Genomic DNA, 25,657 nt, shown 5'->3' on the forward strand with positions numbered 1-25,657 from the left:
TGACATCAAGCCCAGGGGTTAGTAAATTGGTGCCAGTGGCAGCGCAAGCTCTGACTGAGATCTCGGCTTGTCAATTTTCTGAAGACATTCGAATGTCATTCTGCGCATGCGCCGCCACTGATGCCATTTTGCTGAAGACCACTGGGAGAAGAATGTGCATAAACGTCGACAGCAGCAAGGGCGGCGCTAGCACAAACTTTAAGAAAGGAGGCTTGTACAAACGCAGAGGGGGCCACGGCAGAGCCAATAACCCTACCCACAGACCTGCCTCGATGTATGAAGAGGATATTGCACAAAAACTTCTAACATGAATTAAACAAGAACCAGGATGTGGATTTCTTCCCTATAGGTATCTATTAAATCAGTATAAAAGCGCCACTATGACCATACCTTTATTTTAACATACTAAACCGTGATGACAGGTTCCCTTTAAATTTTTAATGGTGTTAGTGCAAACTTGCAGATCATAATTGATCATAGCAGCTAAGTATGTAAGATTTTTTTCAAGCTCACTTTACAGCCTGCATTGCACATTATTATACTATTTGAGTATAAGCCTCACCTAGTAGGCAAATATATTATTGTACTTTTTTTTACTACCTTGTTATTTGGCAACACCCCGTCCCCCCTCACCCAATCATTAGAAACATGGCATTAAGCCATGTGGAAAAATGAATTAAAAGACAAAGTCTGTTGCCATATGACTAAGGCGAATGCATTAAAAAAGTTTTTCATATGGCAAAATGCCTTTAATACAGTTCTCTATGGTCTAGAAAGTTTGAAAATCTGTCTGGTTTTTTTTTTGTTAGTGTGACCGTAGCCTAATACACATAATTCACTATCAGTATTTGGTCAGTATTTACATCAGTATTTGTAAGCCAAAACCAGGTGAGGAACAATCAGAGAAAAAGTATAATAGAAACCCGTGAACCAGTTCTGTATTTATCACCCACTCCTGGTGTTGGCTTACAAATACTGATGTGAAATACTGACCAAATACTGATAGGGTGATCGTAGCCTTATGTGAGATAAAACATTTCTGCAACTGGTTTTAAAGGGGTGTTCTCAGGTTGTTTTTGAGCAGTTCAGAACAATGCAATCTCCTTACACTTTCCTTATTTCCTGGGTTCTAGCAGGGTGGGCTTTCTTCCTTGAGTGAGAGTTCTGGTGAATAGACCTGTAGTATTTGTAGAACTATAAAGCTCAGCACAAGTTCTGCTATATCACATTCAGCCATCAGTGGTGAGTCTACACTTTTATCCCTGTTTTTACAAATAGAGATAAGAAGGCATCTGAACAAGCACAGGGCTCTGGACAGAGCAGAGAGCCATTATTTGGATACTTAAAGCGCCCCTGTCAGCAGGATTGTGCTTAGTAAATCACATACACTGTCAGGTGGGCGACATTACACTGAGTAAAATGATACTTTTATTGATGAAATCCGTTTTAGAATCTTCATTTTCATTTCTACCATAATGATATGCATGTGCTCTGGTGCTCTCATTATGTATTCATGTATTCCTACCTGTGCCTTGTGACAGGTCACTGTGCTTTCAGTGACCTGCCTACTATTTTACATACTGAGAGCACCAGAGCACATGCATATTATTATGCCATATTGCTGCACCCAAATTCTTTTTCCAAAAGCAAAATGGGGCCAGCGCGTGCGCAGTAGCATTTCTCGGCAAATGAAACCTGCTATTGCGCATGCGCTGGTAGCCGTGGCGGCCACTTTGGGAATGTATATTTCAATTTGACACAGAAATTACAAAGTCAGTATGTAAAATAGTAGACAAGCCACTGAAAGCACAGTGATCTGTCACAAGTCACAGATAGGAATACATGAATACATAATGAGAGCACCAGAGCACATGCATATCATTATGGCAGAAATTAAAATGAAGATTCTAAAAGAATCACTGGATGGATTTCATCATCAAAGGTATCATTTTACTCAGTGTAACGGCGCCCACCTGACAGTGTATGTGGTTTACTGAGCACAATCCTGCTGACAGGTGCGCTTTAATGTGAAGGCTTCCAGGGTGGTGATTTATAACTGTATCTCTTCAGAAGATAAGAGGGGGAGGGAAGTGAGTATCTAACTGCTGTATTTAAATCAATAGACTGGAGAGAGCTGACTTGTATGTTAAGAGTTAACCATCCTCCTGGAATGTTACTATTGCCTCTGAGCAGGCAAGTGCTCTATGGAAACAAGTTGTACACTAAAAGATAAAATCTCTCATTACAGGAGAATAGCAGCAGACAGAAAATACAAGTCAATTGCTAACTTGCTTATTTTTATGCTGTTTATTTAATTAAAGCAATGTAAGAACTTGAGAATACCCCATTAGACAAAAATTTGGACCATTTTTCTTCTGCAGCTTGCACATGTCATAGTGTATTGTAAGCTGCTCTAATCCATTCAATCTTAAGTCAGACAGCCATGTTAACCCGATCTCCAGCCCCACACTCCCTTTATGTTAATGTGCAAGTACGCAGATATCTGATTTAATTTGTGTTTAGAGGCGTATTCATGAGAGAAATGGACTGAATACTGAGCAGACAGGCAACTGGCTGTCAGGATGAAGACTGAGTGGAATTGAGCAGCTTGCATTGTAATGTATCACATGCAAGTTAAAGAAGAAAAACTGTAAAAAAATTTTTCATTAACTAACTGTACAAATATTTATCCAAATAATACATATAGTATAGTAAAAAATAGGTGTCCACATAGTCTTTAAAGGGAATATGTCAGCATGACTTCACACTGAAAACTATTTATATTTGCACATACTCTTTCAAAAACAAGTCCTGCAATATCTTTACTTGGCAAATTCATTCTTTCTTTACTGAGGAAGTAGCATTTAAACTGCTATGCCAATGAGACTGTAGATGTGAAACCTCTGTCACTCCACCTCTGTTCCCTGTCCAGAGTCGCCTCCTCCTGCTTGACTGACACTCCTTTGCCTGAAACAATAAAATAAACAGAGACGTTTTTTAATTGTTACAGTTCGTATGTCATTTATGTATTGCAGTGTCAATGCAAATTGCAATATGTGGGATGGACCACCATGCCAATACATCTCAGGATGAATAAGCACAGGTCTAATATAAAAAATGGGATCATGAATCACAGTTTGTCGAGGCATTTTTTTCATGTACATGAAAAAAAAAACGCCAATCTAGAACTCATTATAATAGAACAAATACCAGCTAGTCATACCAATAGATATCAAAGATTGGTGAATAGGGAAAGTTTCTCGATTTTTAAATTGTCCACATTAGTCCCTGAAGGATTGAATGAATGTATAGGCCATACAGTTTGAATAGGAATATATTGATTTTTTGATTGTTAACCGCTCTGAGTAATATCTGGGGGTATATGTTTCTACTGAAAAGTGATTACATGGTAAGAGTTAAATAGTTAATGAATCTAAACACCTACACCTGGTTTATGTACTTATAAGAATGCAATTCACTCTGTATGTATGTTTTTATTTGTACCTGATGAAGAGAGCGGTCCACTCTAGAAACGCGTTGTTTTATTAATAAAACACTTATTTTAAATTAATCCGGTGAGACAGCGCCTTGAGACCTTCATTTTTTCATTTTTGTTCCTTGGGCTCCTTTGCCTGAAGTCACACAGCATAGACGAGGCTGTCAGAAAAGCAGGAGAGCACAGCGCTGGGTAGGGAATAGTGCTGGAGTTCCAGAGGCTTCAGATCTACCATAGCCTTTCAGCCTCATTTGCATATCAATTCATACTCTGATTTTTCAGCAGCAAAGAAACGGCCATGTAAAGGAATTGCTGAACTTGTCTTTGAAAGGGCTACATGCACCTATAAGTAGCTTGGGAGTTGAAATTCTGTTGACAGATGATTCCCTTTAAATGGACATCTAAAGATTAACTGGTTGGGTTTTGTCATCCACTTAATGTCAGAGGTTTTTTTTTTCTTAAATATCTTTTTTATTTTCTTTAGTCCAATTACCCCGAAAATCATATATTATATTTATTATTACATTAATGGGATTGTCCGGTCTTGTACTAAAAGTCTGCAGTCACTCTATATGACTGCAAACTTATGTATCCTCAAAGCGCGGGTACCACATGCTCCCAAGATTCTCTGGTGTTGACAGCAAGAGCGGGTGGTATGCGATTTGCATACTTTCAGCTACATTCTGTTCACATGCCACCAACATCGAGGAATCCTGACAGTGTGCGGTGCACGTGCTGCGAGGATCCAGGAGTCCGCAGTCACATAGAGTAACTGCAGATTATTACAGAAAGACCAGACAAACCCTTTAATTCTCAACACTTTTTTTTGTAATATCATAGGATGTAGCCAGTGAAGAAGAGAGGTTGTCACAAAGGAGATCTCAGTACAGGGAGGCAGAACAGCTGTTTAATGACGTTTTGCAACAGAAAAAGGTAACTAATCTTTCCAGCATGATTTTCTGCCATCCCCTATATTTCACAACCTGACTACTAAATACTAACTGTATATAAAAAAAATGATTTTTAGCTATTTTCTTCTATTTTCTAACCCTGAGTAAAATCTTGGTGATGAAGACATTCATTGTTTTGATGTTTTCCTTTTCTGTAAGAGGCTGATATTGCGCACTACTGTAGCCCATATTAATGTTGTTCAGGTTTCCTTTAGGGTCAGATTATTTGCTACATCTGCACAGTTATATAACCACAGATAGACTGTAAGATCTAACTCTGACATATGGTGAAAGATTACATGTTCTGTTTGTGATAGGAAACGTACCATGACCTGCAGTCTCTACGTGATCTACTGGAGACTACTCAAAAAGAAGTTGTGAAGATGGAGTCACGAGTGAGGGAAAGTCAGATCACAGAGGAGGACTTCAGGTAACAAATAACAGAGCAGACAAAAATGACATTAATATTATATGGAAAAATGGTATATGAATTCAGTATCCATATGTCCTATATTTAAGATGTTGTCCACACTTGGACAACCCACACTTAAAGACTATAAAATAAAAAAAACAGACTCACCTACCGCACCAGCTCCTCCCGGTGCTCAGTATACATTGTTATGCCACGTGAGCCCTGCAGCCAAATAATAGCCACTAATGGGCTGCTTCACTTAAACTTCCCCCAGATGAAACTTGGAAAAAAGTGTGGGAATAGCAGCGCGATAGGCTGCAGCGCTCACATGGCATAACATTATCTTTCGAGCTCCAGGAGACCCACACCAACATTATTGGAATGGCACCGGTGCAGAAGGTGAGTATCTGTTATTTTTATTTTACACTGGGGAATATTGTATTTAAGAGTGGGTTATCCTAATAGTGAACAACTCCTTTAAGCTTAGCTGCTGATTTAATTGAGGAATATAAGACGGGGCAGTACAATGCTAATAATTAGCCTAATGTAATATAAGTTATTTATGACTTTAATATGGCATAGATTGCAAACATTATTGACCAATCATACATATCTATGATAAACTAATATGTCTTGTGTTCTCTTCCTGGAAGTTCTTAAGTAATCTCACAATCCAGTGATGTTGAGGAGACACTTTCCCAATATATTGTATGGTCACATTTTGACCACTCGGACAATGCTCCAATGCAATGGTCCCCATCCTATTAAATGTATGGCCTAGTGATATGGCTTCAACTCTAGTAAAATTGCTAAGTGCTGGTGTTAAGGTTTTACCCTAGTATTAACTTCTAGTAATGATATCCATCTTCACACTGTGACGCTAGTTACATCACGCCGTGAGGCTTGGGTAGTCAAGAGGTCCGGGGTCAGGAACCATGAGGGCTCGTCATATACAAAGGGGTAAGGCAAAAGGTGTAGTCAGGTCACAGTCCAAAGTAAAAATTCCAAGGTCATAGTGCATCAAGGCAAAAAGGAGTAATACAAACGGGTAGTCAATAGACAAATCCAGGGTCCGGCAACAAAATATCAGAATGCAGAGTACAAGGCACAGAGGACAAGTCACACAGAGCTGAAAGCTGCGACTGACAGCTATCTGGGACAGACAGCTTAGTTAAGTAGCTGAGTAATCACTGGGAACAGGTTAGACCTGAAGGGAGCTCAGCACCTCCCAGTCTCAGATTGGATGACCGGGCTGTCACTCAAAATACTGACAGCTCAGCACGCCCCAACACTAGATTGGATGACTGAGCTGTCACTCAAAATACAGACAACTGAGCACATCCCTGCTTTAGATTGACAACTCAGTCATCCAGTCACTGCATCCAAGACACACTGAGCAGTGGAATCGTGTCACACGCATGTGCACAGTAGTGTGTTGAGATGCCTAAAGAGAGCCATAAGCAGTGGACCCAAGAGCCACATATCCGAAGCCACTAGTAAGAGAAAACTGCTTTAGTTTCTATTATAATCCATCCTTGATTTAAAAAAAAACTTTAAATGTTAGAAAAATCTTGTTCTTTCTGAGATTATTCTGCGCAAATATTTTATTGGGCCCTCACATTCGGTAGATTCTTCATTCTATCTTTATATAATAAAGATAACGTTTCATATAGGTTTAATAAGTATTATCTCAATAGTGCAACTTCCTTTGCTGTCTATAGGCGTGAGCTAGTGATCCTGGAGTACAAGCGCAGCGAGTACATGAAGGAACTGCAGGAACTAGAACTGGAGCTGGAATCTGTACGACAGCAATGCTCCAGTACTCACAGCAGCCAAGTCGCCAGCTTCCAGTACGAGGTAATCTCCGTAATACAGTATATAATGGCAACAGCCAAAATAGCCCTGGACCTCATGCTTTGGCTTTTATCATTTATATAGATCCGGGGCAGCATGGTGGCTCAGTGGTCCTGGGTTCAAATCCAACCAAGGACAACATCTGCAAGGAGTTTGTACAGTAGTGTTCAAAATAATAGCAGTCCAATATTACTAACCAGATTAATCACTGTTTTTGATATAAATTATATCACCACATGTCAAACAATTTACCAGTTGGTGCAGTAGATTCTAAGAAAACCAATAGACTCAGCATTCATCATCTGCATGTTTTTGAGTCTGTGTATTTGCATAATTAATTGAAAAGGGATGTGTTCAAAATAATAGCAGTGTGGAGTTCAATTAGTGAGGTCAATCATTCTGTGAAGAAACAGGTGTGAATCAGGTGGCCCTTATTTAAGGGTGAAGCCAGCACATGTTGTACATGCATTTCTCCTTGAAAGCCTGAGAAATATGGGTCGTTCGAGACATTGTTCAGAAGAACAGCGTACTTTGATTAAAAAGTTGATTGGAGAGGGTAAAACTTATAAAGAAGTGCAGACAATGATAGGCTGTTTAGCTAAAATGATCTCCAATGCTTTAAAATGGAAAGCAAAACCAAAGAGACTTGGAAGAAAACAGAAGACTACCATTCGAATAGATCGAAGAATAGCCAGGATGGCAAAGGCTCAGCCAATGATCAGCTCCAGGATGATCAAAGACAGTCTCAAGTTGCCTGTGAGTACTGTGACAGTTAGAAGACGCCTGTGTGAAGCTAATTTCTTAGCAAGAAGTCCCCTCAAAGTCCCACTGTTAAAAAAAGACATGTACTGAAGCGGATACAATTTGCCAAAGAACACATCAACTGGCCTAAAGAGAAATGGAGAAACATTTTGTGGACTGATGAAAGTAAAATTGTTCTTTTTGGGTCCAAGGGCTACAGACCCCCAAACTCTGCATTCAAGCCACAGTACACTCTGAAGACAGTGAAGCATGGTGGTGCAAGCATCATGATATGGGCACATTTCTCTTTCTATGGTGCCGGACCTATTTACCGCATACCAGGGATCATGGACCAGTTTGCTTATATTAATATACTTGAAGAGGTCATGCTGCCTTACGCTGAAGAGGAAATGCCCTTGAAATGGGTGTTTCAACAAGACAACGACCCTAAACAGTAAACACACCAGTAAACGAGCAAAATCTTGGTTCCAGTCCAACAAAATTGAAGTTATGGAGTGGCCAGCCCAATCCCCGGACCTTAATCCGATAGAACACTTGTGGGGTGACATCAAAAATACTGTTTCTAAGGCATAGCCAACAAATGCCAAAAAATTGTGGGATGTAATCAAAGCATCCTGGGCTGGAATAACAGTTGACAGGTGCCAGAAGTTGGTCAACTCTATGCAACATAGATGTGAAGCAGTTCTAAAAAACTGTGGGTATACAACTAAATATTAGGTTAGTGATTCACAGGAATGATAAATCCTAAAAAAAAGAGAACATATTGTGAGTTTGTAAAGACAAATACAGACACTGCTATTTTTTTTGAACAGCCCAATGTTCGTTTTTTGTTATTTTTTGTAAAGTAGTTAAAAATTATATACATTTCTCTTCATGTTTTGATTTAGAAAACAGTGTGCAATGTTCCCAATGCATGGAAATAAAAACTAGTATAAAGATTTTGTGCTTAACTCATGATTTTGAACACACTTCTATTATTTTGAACACTACTGTATGTTCTCCCCGTGTTTGCGTAGGTTTCCTCCGGGTTCTCCTGTTTCCTCCCACACTCCAAAGACATACAGATAGGGAATTTAGATTGTGAGCCCCAATGGGGACAGAGATGATGATGTCTGCGAAGTGCAAGGAATATGGTGGCACTGTATAAGCAATAAATAATAAATAAAATAAATAAATCAATTTTCTAGGATTAGTACAGACTGTATTAGCTATTTAGACCTTAGTTGAAATAATTTTTTTTCCAAAATAGGTCTCTTCTCTGAAAACGGAGAGAGATGAGTTAAAGGCACGTCTGCGACATCTGGAAGGAAGTCTGACATTCATGGAAAGGCAGGACCTAGAACGTCAACTGAACAACGCAAAGTCAGAACTGTTCTCCGAGCAGAAAACATCCCGAGCAAAGATTGAGAAGCTGCATGAGGTAGGCTGATCAAAAAGAAAAGGCTTTATTTGTGAATATAAATGAATGTCATATGAAACTTTCACAACTGCAGGGATTTATTGCATCACAATTTGAAGTCTTGAAATGATAACTGCTGTGACAATATTTGTAAGGCCACGGCACCACTATCAGTATTTGGTCAGTATTTTTTCTCAGGAGTGGGAGACAAAACTTGGTGAGGAACAATCAGAGAAAAGGTATAATAGAAACAAGTCACCAATTCTGCATTTATCACCCACTCCTGGTTTTGGCTCCCACTCCTGAGAAAAAATACTGACGAAATACTGATAGTGGGGGCGTGGCCTAAAGATTCAATTCACACTTTGCACTTTTGGTCACTTTTTTCTATGCATTGGAGGTGAACCTAAAGCTAAAAGAAGTAGAACTGAAAGCGTTATGGCTCTTTTTTTTTTTTTTCTAATTTTGGCTACATAAAAGTAAATGCACATTTCATTGAGTGAAATGGGCCTATGTGTTTGGCTTGTACTTTTTTAAATATCACCTTTAAGGGATTTTTAGGTTTTATGTGCGGTAAATAAAGCACTATAATGAAGGTTTGGATCTTTCATACATTCTTTTTTACATCCAGATGTGGGTTAGGCTTATACCCTTACAGAACTAGTTTAAAAGGGTTGTCTCAAGTATGAAAGTTATCACCTATTCATTGGATAGGGCATAACTTCACAATCGCCACTCGGAACCCCACTGATCCCGAAAGCCTCTGTGAATGGAGCACTTGTCAATCATGCACACTACCGCTCCATTGATACTTAATGAGACCATGGATAGGGGATAGCTTCCAAACTTGAGTATACCCCATTAAGCAATCCTTTGTCAGCTAAACAGTATTGGCTTTTGGATCATTAATCAGGACAGGAGAGAGATTTGTTGCTCCACTTGTAATCAGCTCAGAGAGGATTGTCTAGATCTGTCACACTAAAGTTGCTTATACACCTTAGACAGCTGTCCGCAGAACACTTTTTTGTCTCTTCAGACCCCACCATACACATGAATGCTTGGCTGGGACTGCATATGTTCCGAATTCATTGCAATGCATTTACTGTGATGGCTTATCTTACAAAGGAACAAAAGGATCGGTCGTTCTTCCAACATCATCTGTCAGGGGAGATTCTAATGCTCCTTATACACATTAGATGATTGGGTGGTCTTGCTAAATCTAGTATTTGAGGGCAATTAACCTAAATCTAACTTTGAACATCATTTTTAGCAGATAAATTGAGAAATCTTCCAGACATATACATCAGAGGTGCCCATAGACCTGTGTTGATGTCCTTTTGCCATACACTTGGTTTGCATAGCTTTCAGCTGTATTGAAAAGCGCACTTGGCTAATTCGACTATGTCTTTCATATTGTTTTTTTTTATATACAATGGGTGTTCATTGCAACTGTATATAACCTAATGAGCTTAATCTAATGGCTTTAATAATGAGAATGTATCTAACATCAGAAATTTAAAATAAAAATTAGGTGGCAAATTAGGTAAAATTCTTAGATTAATATTAAGATATTGTAGACGTCCACTTTTTAGTCATCATTTCCAAGAATGTGTATTTCACGATAATTGTGCAGTCTAAACAAGTTGCCGGTCACCCGATGAATGCACAAATCACTTGTTCGTCAGGTGAAATGATCTTTTATGCTGCACAAACGATCATCGTTCCTGGCAGTGCATCGTCTTGTGTAAATGGGACCTGCGCTGCCAAGAGCAATGGCAGCCTATGTGCACTGAACGATCTATTACAGGCTGGGTTGGCTTGTGTAAATTGGCTGTTAAACGATCGCTGACTGGTAGGCATGTTGCCGGTCCGCGGTCATTTACACTGTGCATTGTGTTGTGTTAATCCACCCTCACAAAGTAAGATTAATAATGATGAGAACAAAGAAGAGCATAAAACCTACAGGTACAGAGAATGAACAGAAGTTTGGTTTCTGCAAGTCACATTTTGCAGCATACATGTCCAGTGCTTGTATGTATAATTGATTTTATTGAGTATTAAAAAAAGAATTATTCTTACAACTTATTTTAATCTAAAAACTATTTTTCATAATAATCAGGTAGAAATATGATTTTATTTGTAGAATTTGGAGGAATGTCAAAGTAAACTGGAAGAATCAAGGGCAGATTGTGCCGAGAAGCAGGAGAAGAACAGGCTACTTAAGTCAGAGCTGCGGGAGCTTGAAAAGAAGTATGAGACCCAAATGCAGGTCAGTTCATTATCCCCTTCACAACATTTGACATACCTATACGTCATGGTTGTATAAGGGTTCTCAACCAATGACATATAGATATGTCATGGCGATTGTGCGTGGCACAGGAGCCTGCACCGCCCCCGACTGTTTAACCCCCTAAATGCCAATATCAATATCGATCGCAACATTTAGGAGGCTGGGAGAGGGAGGGGGCTCCCTTTCCCTTCTGACCAGCACCCCCACGACGTCATCTCGAGGGCCCGATGGTCGTTATGGCAACCCGAGTCTGCCAGTGACAGTGGCATGCTTAGACCATGCCAGGAGCATGGTCTAGGAGGCTTCTGTCTGTGCAGCACTGACAGGTGTAATGCATTGCAATGCTGATGCATTGCAATGCATTATACCAGCGATCAGACTAGTGAAAGTTAAAGTCCCATGGAGGGACTAAGTAAAAAAGTTAAAAAAAAATTGTAAAATATTTAAAACAAATTCATTAAAAAAAATATTATACCCATAAATACGTATATTTATGTAAAAGAAAAATAAACAATAAAAGTACACATATCTGGTATCACCGCCTCCAGAATGTCCTGATCTATAAAACTGTCAAACTAGTTAACCCCTTTAGTGAACTCTTTAACCGGTTCCCGACCGCCCACTGTAGATAAACGTCCGCGCTGCCTGGGCTCTGTGCAGCGCCGACGTTTAAAAACGGTGGGTGGTCTCGCAGTGCTCAGGACCCCCAGGGTCCTGCAAGCACTGCGATTCCGGTGCAGAGCGTTAGCTCTGACAGGGTACATCATCGGGACCTGATTAGATCAGGTCCCAGTGATGTTAACCCTTTGCTGTCTTCTATATGCTGCGATCTATAGTGATCGCGGCATATAGGAGACAGCAGGAAGAGAGGGGGTCGTCTTACTTACCTCCGAAGACCTCCGTTTCGTTTGAGGACCTGGGGTTGCTATGGCAGCTGGAGGTCACATGACCGCCTCCAGCTCTGCCATATATGGTGTCCTTCCTGTCTGGCTTCAACCTGTATGTAGCTGATGCCAGACAGGAGACTGACTGAAACAGTCAGTGAAGATCTCATGTAATGTAATATATGTCTATTACATTACATGAGATCAGTGATCAGAAAAATAAAAATTAATGTCCCATACAGGGACTAAGTAAAAATGTATAAAAAAGTAAAAAAAAAGTTTTTAAACTATAAAAAAAAAAAAATCACAAAATAAATAAAAATAAATAAATAAAATATTAAACCAATAAATCCGTATATTATTACAAAACCAAAAAAAGTACACATATTTGGTATCGCCGCGTCCGAAACAACCCGAGCTATAAAACTGTCACACTAATTAACTCCTTCTGTGCACACCGTAATAAAAATAAATAAAAAACGGAGCAAAAAAATATGCTTTTTCATCATATCGCCAAACAAAAAGTGGAAAAAAATGCGATCAAAAAGCAGAATAGAAATAAAAATGGTACCACTGAAAACTTCATCTTGTTCCGCAAAAAAAAGCCGCCATACAGCTCCATCAGCCGAAAAATAAAAAAGTTATAGCGCTCAGAATAAAGCAATGCAAAAAAAATATTTTTTTTTTCTATAAAATTGTTTTATTGTGTAAAAGCGCCAAAACATAAAAAAAAATACAGTAAGTGTAGTATCGCTGTAAACGTAATGACCCGAAGAATAACGCTGCCTGATCACTTTTACCACACGCAGAACGGCATAAAAAAAAACTCAAAAAACAATTCCTGAAGTGTTTGTTTTTGTTAACTTTACCTCCCAAAAAACGGAATAGAAAGCGATCAAAAAATGTCACGTACCCAAAAATGGTTCCAATAAAAATGTCAACTCGTCCCGCAAAAAACAAGCCGTCACATGACTCTATCGGCCGAAATATGGAAAAATTATAGCTCTCAAAATATGGTGATGCAAAAACTAGATTTTGCAAAAAAAGCGTATTTTAGTGTGTGACAGCTGTCAGTCATAAAAACCCAGTATAAATCTGGTATCTCTGTAATCGCACCGACCCGAAGAATAAAGTAATCTAATCAGTTATATCACACTAGGAACGGCATAAAAAATAAATAAAACAAATATTATTCACCTGCTACTGATTTGTTTATTATGTCTCCCAAAGATCCCAGTAAGGCTCTGCTCACATTTATCCTGTGCTCTGCGCTGAGCACTTACACCAGAGTTTCCGTGTAAATCTCTGAAATACGTGATTCAGCCAGAACCCATGATGGAAGATTCCCTGTAATGAGGCAGATATAGGCCACTGTGGACGCCGTCTAGCCTGGGATCCCACTGTGTCATTTGTTTTAGGCGTGCATAAAAGTGCGGTTGGCCACAGTTTTGTGCACTTCTGAAAAAAAGGACACCACTAAACAGAGGCCAGACGGAGTCCAGAGTAACTCTGCTGCCTCATTATAGTGAATGGATCCCGCAGGGGTTTCATCTGAATTACATCACTTGGAAATTTAGATGGAAACCCCGATGTAAGTGCTCAGCCTAGAGCGCCGGATAAATGTTACGTAAAATGTTCCCAATAAAAGCTTCAACTCAGTCCTCAAAAAAAGCTAGTCCCCACTCAGGTCCATCATCTGTTAAAAATATAAGGGACTTCCAAGTTACTGGTAGCAGAAAGGCTCTGGAAAAGCAAAATGGTCCTTGCCCCCCCAAAAGAAATTCAGAAAATTTTGTGGTCCCAAATCCAAATGCCTATTCTACAATAATTTGTTCTCCAATTGTCAAATAGCACTCCTTCCCCCTCAAATCTCACCGTATGGCTAAGTGGTACGATACAGCCACATATGGGGTATTGGCACTTTTAGAAGAAATTGTGTGACACATTTCGGCACCATTTTTACCCATTGCCCTGTGTGAAAATGTAAAATCTGAGGGTAAATCATTTTTTTGTGGTAAAAATATAATTATGCTTTTTTCACTGCCCAATGGTATAAATTTAAAAATTAAAAAATGCTCACTACTTCCCTAGATGAATTCCTTGAGAGGTGTAGTTTACAAAATGGGGTCACTTGTGGGGGTTTCTGCTGTTTCGGCATGTCAGCGACTCTTCAAATGTGACATGGTGTCTGCTGCCTATCCCAGCCAACATAGCGCTCCTTTCTCTTCCGAACCCTGCCGTACACCAAAGCAGTGGTTTTCCCCCACATATGGGATATCGGCGTACTCAGGAGAAATTGTACAACAAATTTCATGGTGCAATTTATCCTGTTACCCTTATGATAATGCAAAATTAGGGAATGAAAAACATTTTTTATGGGAAAAATGTGAAAATTTTATTTTTACGGCTCAATATTATAAACTTCTGTGAAACAGCTGGGGGTGCAAGGTGCTCACCACACATCTAGATAAGTTCCCTAAGGGGTTTAGTTTCTAAAATGGTGGCACTTGTGGGGGGTTTCCACTGTTTAGGCACATTAGGGGCTCCCCAAATGTGACATGGCGTCCGCTAATTATTCAAACAAATTTTACATTCAAAAAGTCAAATGGCGCTCCTTCCCTTTCAAACTGCCATGTGCCCAAACAGTAATTTGCCTCCACATATGGGGTATCGGCGTGTTCAGGAGAAATTGCACAACAAATTTCATGGTGCAATTTATCCTGTTACCCTTATGATAATACAAAATTAGGGAATGAAAAACATTTTTTGAGGGAAAAATGTGAAAATTTTATTTTTACGGCTCAATATTATAAACTTCTGTGAAGCAGCTGGGGGTGCAAGGTGCTCACCACACATCTAGATAAGTTCCCTAAGGGGTCTAGTTTCCAAAATGGTGGCACTTGTGGGGGGTTTCCACTGTTTAGGCACATTAGGGGCTCCCCAAATGTAACATGGCGTCCGCTAATTATTCAAACAAATTTTACATTCAAAAAGTCAAATGGCGCTCCTTCCCTTTCAAACCCTGCCATGTGCCCAAACAGTAATTTGCCTCCACATATGGGGTATCAGCGTGTTCAGGAGAAATTGCATAACAAATTTCATGGTGCAATTTATCCTATTACCCTTATGATAATGCAAAATTAAGGGATGAAAAACGGTTTTGTGGGAAAAATGTGAAAATTTTATTTTTACAGCTCAATATTATAAACTTCTGTGAAGCACCTTGGGGTTCAAGGTGCTCACCACACATCTAGATAAGTTCCCTAAGGGGTCTAGTTTCCAAAATGGTGTCACTTGTGGGGGGTTTCCACTGTTTAGGCACATCAGGAGCTCTCCAAACGCAACATAGCGTCTGCTAATTATTCAGACAAATTTTACATTCAAAAAGTCTAATGGCGCTCCTTCCCTTCCGAACCCTGCCGTGCGCCCAAACAGTGGTTTTCCCTCACATATGGGGTATCAGCACGCTCAAGAGAAATTGCACAAAAAAATTTGTGGTCCATTTTTTCATGTTACCCCTGTGAAAATAAAAAAAATTGGGTCTAAAGTAACATTTTTGTGAAAAAAGTTAAATGTTAATTTTTTTCTTCCACATTCCAAAAATTCCTGTGAAGCACCTGAAGGGTTAATAAAGTTCTTGAATGTGGTTTTGAGCACCTTGAGGGGTGCAGTTTTTAGAATGGTGTCACTTTTGGGTATTTTCTGTCATAAAGTGACTTCAAATATGATGTGGTCCCTAAAAAAATGTTTTTGTAAATTTTGTTGGAAAAATGAGAAATCGCTGGTCAACTTTTAACCCTTATAGCTCCCTAACAAAAAAAAATTTTGGATCCAAAATTGTGCTGATGTAAAGTAGACATGTGGGAAATGTTATTTATTAACTATTTTGTGTGACATATCTCTCTGATTTAAGGGCATGAAAATTCAAAGTTTGAAAATTGCAAAATTTTCAAAATTTTCGCCAAATTTCCGATTTTTTCACAAATAAACACAAGTTATATCGAAGAAATTTTACCACTATCATGAAGTACAATATGTCACGAAAAAACAATCTCAGAATCAGGGGAATACGTTGAAGCGTTCCAGAGTAATTACTTCATAAACTGGCAGTGGTCAGAATTGAAAAAATTGGCCCGGTCACGAAGGCAAAAACAGGCTCTGGCGCGAAGTGGTTAAAAAAAAAAATTAAAAGTTGGTGAAAAACTATGCTTTTTTATCGTATCGCCAAAAACAAAAAGTGGAATAAAACGCAATCAAAAAGTCAAATGTAAATAGAAATGGTATCGCTGAAAACATCATCTTGTCCCGCAAAAAAGCAAGCCAGCATACAGCTCCATCAGTGGAAAAATAAAAAAGCTGTAGCTCTCAAAATACAGCTATACAAAAAACAATTATTTTTTCTATAAAATAGTTTTTATTGTGTAAAAGCGGCAAAACATATAAGAAATTATATAAATGTGATATCATTGTAATTGTACTGACCCGACGAATAAAGCTGCCTTATCAATTTTACCATATGGTGAATGGCATAAAAAAAAAACAGTTCCTGAATTGCTGTTTTTTGTTCATTCTGCCTCCCAAAAATCAGAATAGAAAATGATCAAAAAATGTCATGTGCCCGAAAATGGTACCAATAAAAACGTCAACTCGTCCCACAAAAAACAAGCTCTCTCATGAGTCTGTCAGCAGGAATATGGAAAAATTATAGCTCTCAAAATATGGCATGCAAAACTTTGTTTTTGCAACAAAAAAAAAAAGCATCTTTCAGTGTGTGACAGCAGCCAAATATAAAAACCTGATATAAATCTGATCGGTGTAATCGCACCGGCCCAAAGAATAAATTTGTCTAATCACTTATACTGCACTAGGAACGGCGTAAAAAATAAATAAAACCAATTCTTCACCTGCTGTTGATTTGTTCAGATCGCAGTAAGGCTCGGCTCACCTTTATCCTGCGCCTTACTATGAGCGCTTACACTGGGGTTTCCATGTAAATCTCTGAAATAAGTGATTCAGATGGAACCCTGACGGAAAATTCTCTATAATTAGGTTGTTGGAGGCACTGTGGACACCGTCTGTCCTATGATCCGGTGGTGACCGTCTTTTTTGGTGTGCATAAAAGCGTGGTCCGCCACAGTTTTGTGCACCTCTGAAAAGAAGGACACCGCTGAACAGAGGCCAGACGGAGTCCAGAGTAACTCTGCTGCCTCATTATAGTGAATGGATCCCTTAGGGGTTTCATCTGAATCACGTCATTCTGATATAGTTGGAAACCCCGATGTCAGTGCTCAGCTTAGAGCACAGGATGATCCAAAATGTTATGTAAAATGTTCCGAATAAAAGTTTAAACTCAATCCACAAAAAAATCAAGTCTCAACTAAGGTTCGTCAATGGAAATATAGGGGCTTCCACGTTACTAGTAGCACAAAGACTCTGGAAAAGCGCTATGACTCCTTGCCCCCAAAAGAAATCCAGCAAATTTTTGCCTCCCCAAATCCAAATACCCCTCGCATCCGACCCCCACAATGCGCCTAAACCACATTTAGTGTCCACATGTTTGGCATTTCTGTAACCATGAGAGCCTACTTAATTTACAGGTGCATGTGGACTGGGCAATACAAAGTACTGGGCACTACAACGTACGGCCACTACAATGGCAGATTTGCAATTTTCACTTAGCAACATCCATTGCTGCTCGTCTATGGAAAATACCAGTGGAGTCAAAATCATCAGTACATCTTCCCAGAACAGTGTAATTTCCAAAATGGGGTCACTTGAGGGGGTATTCTGCTCTTCTGGCACTTAGTGGCTCTGTATATGGAGTCCACAAACTATTCTAGAAAATCTGGCTAAGCAGTTCTGTACTGCCAATATAGGGTAAAATCTGGGGCTAAAACAACATTTTTGCGGTAAAAATGTAATTCTATTTTCTTTACTGCTCAATGGTATAAAATTCAGTGAAACACCAGTGGTGTCAATATGATCACTGCACTTTTAGATGAATTCATTGAGAGGTGTAGTTTGTAAAATGCGGTCACGTATGGGAGGTTCCACTGTTCTGGCACCTCAGGGGCTTTCCCAATGGGTCATGGCACCCTCAAACCATTCCAGCTAAATCTGAATTGAAATATGGTGCTTCTTCCCTTCTGAGCTTTGCACTGTGTCTCGAAAGTAGTTTTCTTCCACATATTGGGTATTGGTGTACTCAGGAGAAATTGCAGTAGCTCAGGTATCCAATGTTACGACCACTCATATAGTGACAGTAACCATGGATACCTAAACTACTGCAGTGCCCTGCACATGGGGTAAGCGACATAACGAATCAGAAGAACTATACTATATTTCTAATTGGAGTTATTTGCTAATATTCTTATCATTGTACCTACTACATATTGGGATAGGATCTTGGAGATGGAATACCCCTTTAAACCTATCTCCCAGTTAATAGAATACAACACCTAAGTGTTGATTAAGGCGTCTGGTGATTGACACTTTGATCCTAATAGATTAGACATTACAGTGTCAGGTGTTATGGTTGTAGTATGGCTATGTAGAAAGTGTTTGTACTAAAAATCCTACAAAGTGTTCAATAGATGTTTACATTTTTCAACTTACACTGTAATTCCAGACTCATGCAGAAGAATCCAGGGAACAAAAAGACATGTACGACCAACAGATTACTGATCTAACTTCCCAGGTCAGGGAACAAAGCACAAGGATTACTTCCCTTGAGAAGATCCTGTCTGAGAAAGAGCTGGACCTGCTTAAATTGAGAGATGTTATATCCTCAATGAAAGCTGAGAAGGAAGCCCAGTTGCTGGCAGCAGAGGTCCTGAAGGAAGAACACAGTAAGCGACTGGTTGAACTGCAGGTCCAGCATCAGCATGATAAGGTATATATGTCTCTATGTAGGTACATTGCTCAGTAAAGCTAACCAGAAACACTCATATTGTGCCCTGATCAGACACACTACCTTTTGCAGTTATGCTTTAGTGATCATTTGCATCCTTTCCAACATGTCGTTTTTCAACAGAACTCAAAAAGGGGGTCCTTAGCAAATAGGCCCCAAAAAATAAATCCTGGTAGGTTTTGTTGGCATTCTGTGGATTGGGGCTTTAATGTCAAGTTTGAATTATTTGCAAATATTGAAAGGTACAGTACAGACCAAAAGTTTGGACACACCTTCTCATTTAAAGATTTTTCTGTATTTTCATAACTATGAAAATTGTACATTCACACTGAAGGCATCAAAACTATGAATTAACACATGTGGAATTATATACTTAACAAAAAAGTGTGAAAGAACTGAAAATATGTCTTATATTCTAGGTCCTTCAAAGTAGCCACCTTTTGCTTTGATGACTGCTTTGCACACTCCTTGGCATTCTCTTGATGAGCTTCAAGAGGTAGTCACCGGAAATGGTCTTCCAACAATCTTGAAGAAGTTCCCAGAGATGCTTAGCACTTGTTGGCCCTTTTGCCTTCACTCTGCGGCCAGCTCACCCCAAACCATCTCGATTGGGTTCAGGTCTGGTGACTGTGGAGGCCAGGTCATCTGGCGTAGCACCCCATCACTCTCCTTCTTGGTCAAATAGCCCTTACACAGCCTGGAGGTGTGTTTGGGGTCATTGTCCTGTTGAAAAATAAATGATGGTCCAACTAAATGCAAACCGGATGGAACCTAATGCCGCTGCAAGATGTCGTGGTAGCCATGCTGGTTCAGTATGCCTTCAATTTTGAATAAATCCCCAACAGTGTCACCAGCAAAGCAACCCCACACCATCACACCTCCTCCTCCATGCTTCACGATCGGAACCAGGCATGTAGAGTCCATCCGTTCACCTTTTCTGCGTCGCACAAAGACACGGTGGTTGGAACCAAAGATCTCAAATTTGGACTCATCAGACCAAAGCACAAATTTCCACTGATCTAATGTCCATTCCTTGTGTTCTTTAGCCCAAACAAGTTTCTTCTGCTTGTTGCCTGTCCTTAGCAGTGGTTTCCTAGCAGCTATTTTACCATGAAGGCCTGCTGCACAAAGTCTCCTCTTAACAGTTGTTGTAGAGATGTGTCTGCTGCTAGAACTCTGTGTGGCATTGACCTGGTCTCTAATCTGAGCTGCTGTTAACCTGCGATTTCTGAGGCTGGTGACTCGGATAAACTTATCCTCAGAAGCAGAGGTGACTCTTGGTCTTCCTTTCCTGGGGCGGTCCTCATGTAAACCAGTTTCTTTGTAGCTCTTGATGGTTTTTGCAACTGCACTTGGGGACACTTTCAAAGTTTTCCCAATTTTTCGAACTGACTGACCTTCATTTCTTAAAAGTAATGATGGTCACTCGTTTTTCTTTACTTAGCTGCTTTTTTCTTGCCATAATACAAATTCTAACAGTCTATTCAGTAGGACTATCAGCTGTGTATCCACCTGACTTCTGCACAACACAACTGATGATCCCAACCCCATTTATAAGGCAAGAAATCCCACTTATTAAACCTGACAGGCCACACCTGTGAAGTGAAAACCATTTCCGGTGACTACCTCTTGAAGCTCTTCAAGAGAATGCCAAGAGTGTGCAAAGCAGTCATCAAAGCAAAAGGTGGCTACTTTGAAGAACCTAGAATATAAGACATATTTTCAGTTGTTTCACACTTTTTTGTTAAGTATATAATTCCACATGTGTTAATTCATAGTTTTGATGCCTTCAGTGTGAATGTACAATTTTCATAGTCATGAAAATACAGAAAAATCTTTAAATGAGAAGGTGTGTCCAAACTTTTGGTCTGTACTGTATATGTCTGAATTATCGTAAATGTCAGGAATGTTAAATACAAATATACGGTACATTGGATATTCGGATATACTTCTGTCGACTCCTTTACAAATAGAGAATTTCTCAGCAGTCATCTTAATAAAGGGGTTGAAGAAGACATAGCAGCTCCGTGAGCTTATCTGCAGTAGCTACAGTACCAGACACAGACGCAAATACATACAAGCTGCTGGGGGACATTTTTAGCTCGATCTTAATAAAAAAAACTCACTGGTGTAAAATGCGGTCGATTTAATAAGAGCCTCTTAATAAATTTGGTGCATACCTTACTGTGCGTACGGCAAAAAATCTAAACTTTGTCATTCATAGCCTGGTATATTTTTTCACAATAATTTACACCACTTTCTGGAATAAATTCTAGTAACAGTTTGAAATAATACAAAATATCTTATTATTTTGCCAGGATCTACAGATTTCAAAGCTGAAGGAAGAACTGCAGAACCAAAAACAAAAGGAAATTCAACAGGTATGTCCATTACCTTTCCTGATGGGGTTACAGACCACACACTAGCTTGCACAAAGAATTGCAAAAGATGTTAATAATAACAACCAATCAAATCTAATATTGTTACGTATTGTTTAGTTGACGCTATGTAACAAGTAATCTTTATTATAGACATGGTTTCTGACTGTTCTTTTATTTAAGTTTGCAGAAAATATGGAACAAGTAAAAGCAAAAGCTCTTCAGGATCAAGCAGAATCTCTGAAAAAAGAAATGGATAAAGTAGTCAATTCTGTAGAGGTAATGGACTTAGAATATAGCTATACACACGGATGATCCGTATCATAGCACTTATTTACCGGTTTAACCCCGATGAGCACACATTTTCATTGTAGGTCAACAAAGGAATAAATGAAGCTGGCTCAGGATCTGAGCCTGCTTCATACCAGGCAGATGCACCGCTGTTAACCATTTTAAAGCCAGTCAATCTCTGACAGCGGAATTTAAAGGGAACCTGTCAGCAGGATTGTGCTAAATAAAGTACAGACATGACCATATTGGCGCTGTTACACTGATTAAAATGATACCTGCGTTGAAGAAATCAGTTTTGTGGATTTTGTGTAATGAGTGTTTGAAGTTTTCTTGCAATCCTAGCTTTGCTCATCGGGGCGGGACTGTGGGTAGGGTCTTCGGCTCTGCCATGGCCATTGGTGCCATTTTACTGAAGCCTGTGAGAAGATCAATGTGCACAAGCGCCGCCCACGACTAGGACGGCGCCAGCGCAAAATGTAAGCCGGGAAGACGATGAAGACTGCAAAGCCAATGGAGGGGCCATGGCAGAGCTGAAGACACTACCCACAGTCCTGCCCTGATGCAATGATTATAAGAATACTTCAAACCTCGATTACACAAAATCTACAGAACTGATTTCTTCACCACAGGTATTGTTTTAATCAGTGTAACAGAACCAATATGGCCATGTCTGTACTTTACCTAGCAATATCCTGCTGACAGGTTCCCTTTGAATGACGCCATCGTCAGCTTGCATTCTCCACAACTCATCAGTCCCCTGCAGTGTGATCATGGGATACCTATGGGTTACCATTGCAGCTGGGGGCCTCCTGTGAAGCTCAACCACACGCCGTGATTTCACTGTTTACTGCAATATTGTGGTATTGCAGTATATAGTATAAGCACTCATAGGCTCAAGTCCCCGAAGGAACTAAAAGATAAAGTTAAAAAAAACATTTTTTTAAATATAAATATAAAAATCCTAATCACCCCTCTTTTCCCCCTGTAAAAAGAAATACATTTTAAAAATTTAAAAAATTAACATATTTGATATTGTCATGTTCAAAAAAGTATGAAGTATGAAAATATTACCATTGATTAATCTGTATGGTAAATGTAAAGAACCCCAAAAAATTGAAATGCCAAAATAGTGATTTTTTACAAATTTTAGATTTTTTTTCCACTATTATAATTTAAAACACTAACAATCTTAGTACTGCCGTAATTGCACCGACTTAGAGAATCAGGTTGTCAGGTAGTTTTTAATGAATAATGGTGTAAAAAAAGAAACCCAATAAACAACGGCAGAATTGCAGATTTTTTTTTTGCAATTTCACCGCACTTGGAAGATTTTTCCTATTTTTCAGTACAATGTATGATTAATTGAAACTTCTTCTTGTCCTGCAAAAACAACAAGCCCTCATAAGGAGTTTGTATGTTCTCCTCGTGTTTGCGTGGGTTTCCTCCAGGTTCTCTGGTTTCCTCCCACACTCCAAAGACATACTGATAGGGAACAAGGTGGCGGGATGGAACAAAAACCCAAAAATGAAAAATTCCCAGCTCCTTAAAGGGTAAATGAAATACCGTATTATTTGGACAAAAAGATGCACTTTTTTGCCCCCAAATTTGGGGGCAAAATGGGGGTGCGTCTTATACACCAAATGTAGCTTACCGGGTAGGGCAGCAGTGACAGGAGTCGGACGATACTGTGGGCCCTGGGCTGGGAGAAGGGCATGTCCGGAGGTGCGACGCTGCGGGGCTATGCTGCGAGCCCCATCCCAGGCTGGTAGAAGGGGGTGTTCAGCGGTGCAGGGGCTCTGCCGACATTTTGTGAAAGCCCCCGCACTTACATGGTTTCAATGCAGCGGTCTCTGAGAAAATGGCCACTGGAGGCTACGCATGCACAGATTGAGATCTCGTCACCGAGATCTTGTCTTCTGAGATCTCAATCTGGTCAAGTGCCGCCTCCAGCGGCCATTTTCCCGGAGGCCGCCGCATGAAACCATGTACGTGCGGGGGCTCCGGGCTTTCACAAAATGTCGGCAGAGCCCGAGCACCGCTGAACACCCCTTTCTACCAGCCTGGGATGGGACTTGCAGCGTCGCACCTGTTGTAACTCTGCTATACCATCGCCGCTGCCCACCCTGCCAGAAAGCTGAACTCTGACTGTAAGACGACCCTCATTTGACGCATTAAATTTTTTCCCCTATTTTCCTCCTGAAAATTTGGGGTGCGTATTATGGTCCGAAAAATATGGTAGGTTGCCCAGGATTAAAAAATAAAAATGGACTCTCTTTTTTTTTTCTCCAGGAATGGCATCCTTCACATGCATGGGTTTTGTGTATAACAACAGCTTGTTGTGAACCAGTATAACCTAGAATACAAACAATGAATAGCTACCCTCCAGTACGTAAATAAATAGTAATAACACGTAAAAAAAATTGTAATCAAAAAAGTGTAAAAACGATCCCCCTGTGACAAGATGTATCCAATCGGAGTAACTCCATTATCTCACCTCGCTATGTGCCAGTAGGCACTCAAGTAAGTATCCAATGTTTTTTGCATGTTTTTATTTGATTTATTTTATTGATTTTACTTACTTATATAGCACTATTAATTCCACAGCGCTTTACAGACGTCATCACCACTGTCCCCATCGGGGCTCGCAATCTACATTCCCTATCAGTATATCTTTGCAATGTGGGAGGAACCCGGAGTTCCCGGAGGAAACTCACGCAAACATGGGGAAAACAGATATTTTCCTTGGTGGGATTTGAACCCAGGACCCCAGTGCTGCAAAGCAACAGTGCTAACCACTGAGCCACCGTGCTGCCCCATGTATTACTACTATTTATTTACTTACTGCAGTGTAACATTCATTGTTTTTATTCCAGGTTATATTTGTCTGTTAATGGCCACAGTGTGAATGTGCACTACACATTACACTTATACCAATAGGTATGCTGGCACATGTTTTAGTTTTTACTTTAGTTCTTTGTACTTTGTGCATTTTGTCTATTTAGCTTTCCACAGTCAGGCACGGGTCCTTCTTGGCCCCAGTCTATTTTGAGGCCTGCTGGCACATAGCGAAAGGACCATCCTGTTTGGGTCCATCTTGTCACGGTGGGATAGCTTGTAAACTTTTTTTGGTTAAAAAAGATGTAAACTAAGTACCCTATGTATTACTACTATTTAGTTACTTATTGCAGGGTATCTATTCATAATATTTATTCTAGGTTAGATTTTCAGTTTTGCTCTAAACCAGGCTGCAGTACTAACACATCCACAGGACAAGAATCGTGATGTGCTTTGCTAAAGGTTTCGTTTTTGTTGAGATGCGTTTGGTTATATTCCTGCCAAGATCTTCCAATACTTATAATGTAGGTGCTAAGTGAAAGTACATTGTGCATTGGTAATTAAAGGATTGTTCTCAATTGTTATCTCCGGGAGGCAGGTACGCTCCCGAAGATGACAAGTGAGAACAACCCTTAATTACCAAAGACTGGCAGTTCGGACCAGTAGAGTGGTCGCTTTGCTGGTCTGGACTGTGCTCTCTCCCATGCTGCTGCAGCATCAGAGGAGCACAGGGACACTAATGCTGGACGGCGCATCATCCACTCCAGCCAGCTTTTACATCAGTGCTCTATTGAAGAGAGCCTTTAAGCATTGCCCATGCTCTGCCACTCTGCTAGACTGCAGCGGTGGTCGGTAACCTAGACAACGAGTATTAAACAATACAATTCAAAGTCCCTTGGAGAATGGACGGTATTTTTAGTAAGATCATAATTGCAAAGTTACTTGTTTTTACAAACACTTTGCAATTTTAACAATTATTGATGTTGAGACAACAAAATGATTTGAGCTACAGCCTTCACTCTCACTATTAGCCCATATTATGCTCTTCTGTGCAGATTAAAGATAAGGAAATTGAAAAATGGAAGGAGACTCTTAAGTCACAGAAGGAAACAATGAAGAAACTGGCTATAGAACTCAAACAAGAAGCAAGGGAAATGGTACGAGACATCGTGTTATTTGCTCTAAACCTGTAGCCT

At 39.8% G+C, this 25,657-nt stretch overlaps 1 protein-coding gene across 6 annotated transcripts in view; it reads left to right on the plus strand.

Annotated features, from left to right (window-relative positions):
• LOC141264079 (uncharacterized) overlaps positions 1-25,657 on the plus strand; it is a 127,310-nt gene that overhangs the window by 74,937 nt on the left and 26,716 nt on the right. For all 6 annotated transcript variants that reach the window (XM_073676422.1, XM_073676423.1, XM_073676424.1 and 3 more), the window contains 9 exons: positions 4,337-4,429; positions 4,764-4,876; positions 6,580-6,715; positions 8,724-8,894; positions 11,017-11,142; positions 18,676-18,939; positions 21,276-21,338; positions 21,519-21,614; positions 25,517-25,618. In XM_073676422.1, the coding sequence (XP_073532523.1) occupies positions 4,337-4,429; positions 4,764-4,876; positions 6,580-6,715; positions 8,724-8,894; positions 11,017-11,142; positions 18,676-18,939; positions 21,276-21,338; positions 21,519-21,614; positions 25,517-25,618 (1,164 nt within the window). The remainder of the gene's footprint in view (positions 1-4,336; positions 4,430-4,763; positions 4,877-6,579; positions 6,716-8,723; positions 8,895-11,016; positions 11,143-18,675; positions 18,940-21,275; positions 21,339-21,518; positions 21,615-25,516; positions 25,619-25,657) is intronic.

This window comes from Phyllobates terribilis, unplaced genomic scaffold (assembly GCF_046119375.1).
Source record: "Phyllobates terribilis strain yellow unplaced genomic scaffold, ASM4611937v1 Scaffold_1__5_contigs__length_1240528914, whole genome shotgun sequence".
Classification (NCBI taxonomy): Eukaryota; Metazoa; Chordata; class Amphibia; order Anura; family Dendrobatidae; genus Phyllobates; species Phyllobates terribilis.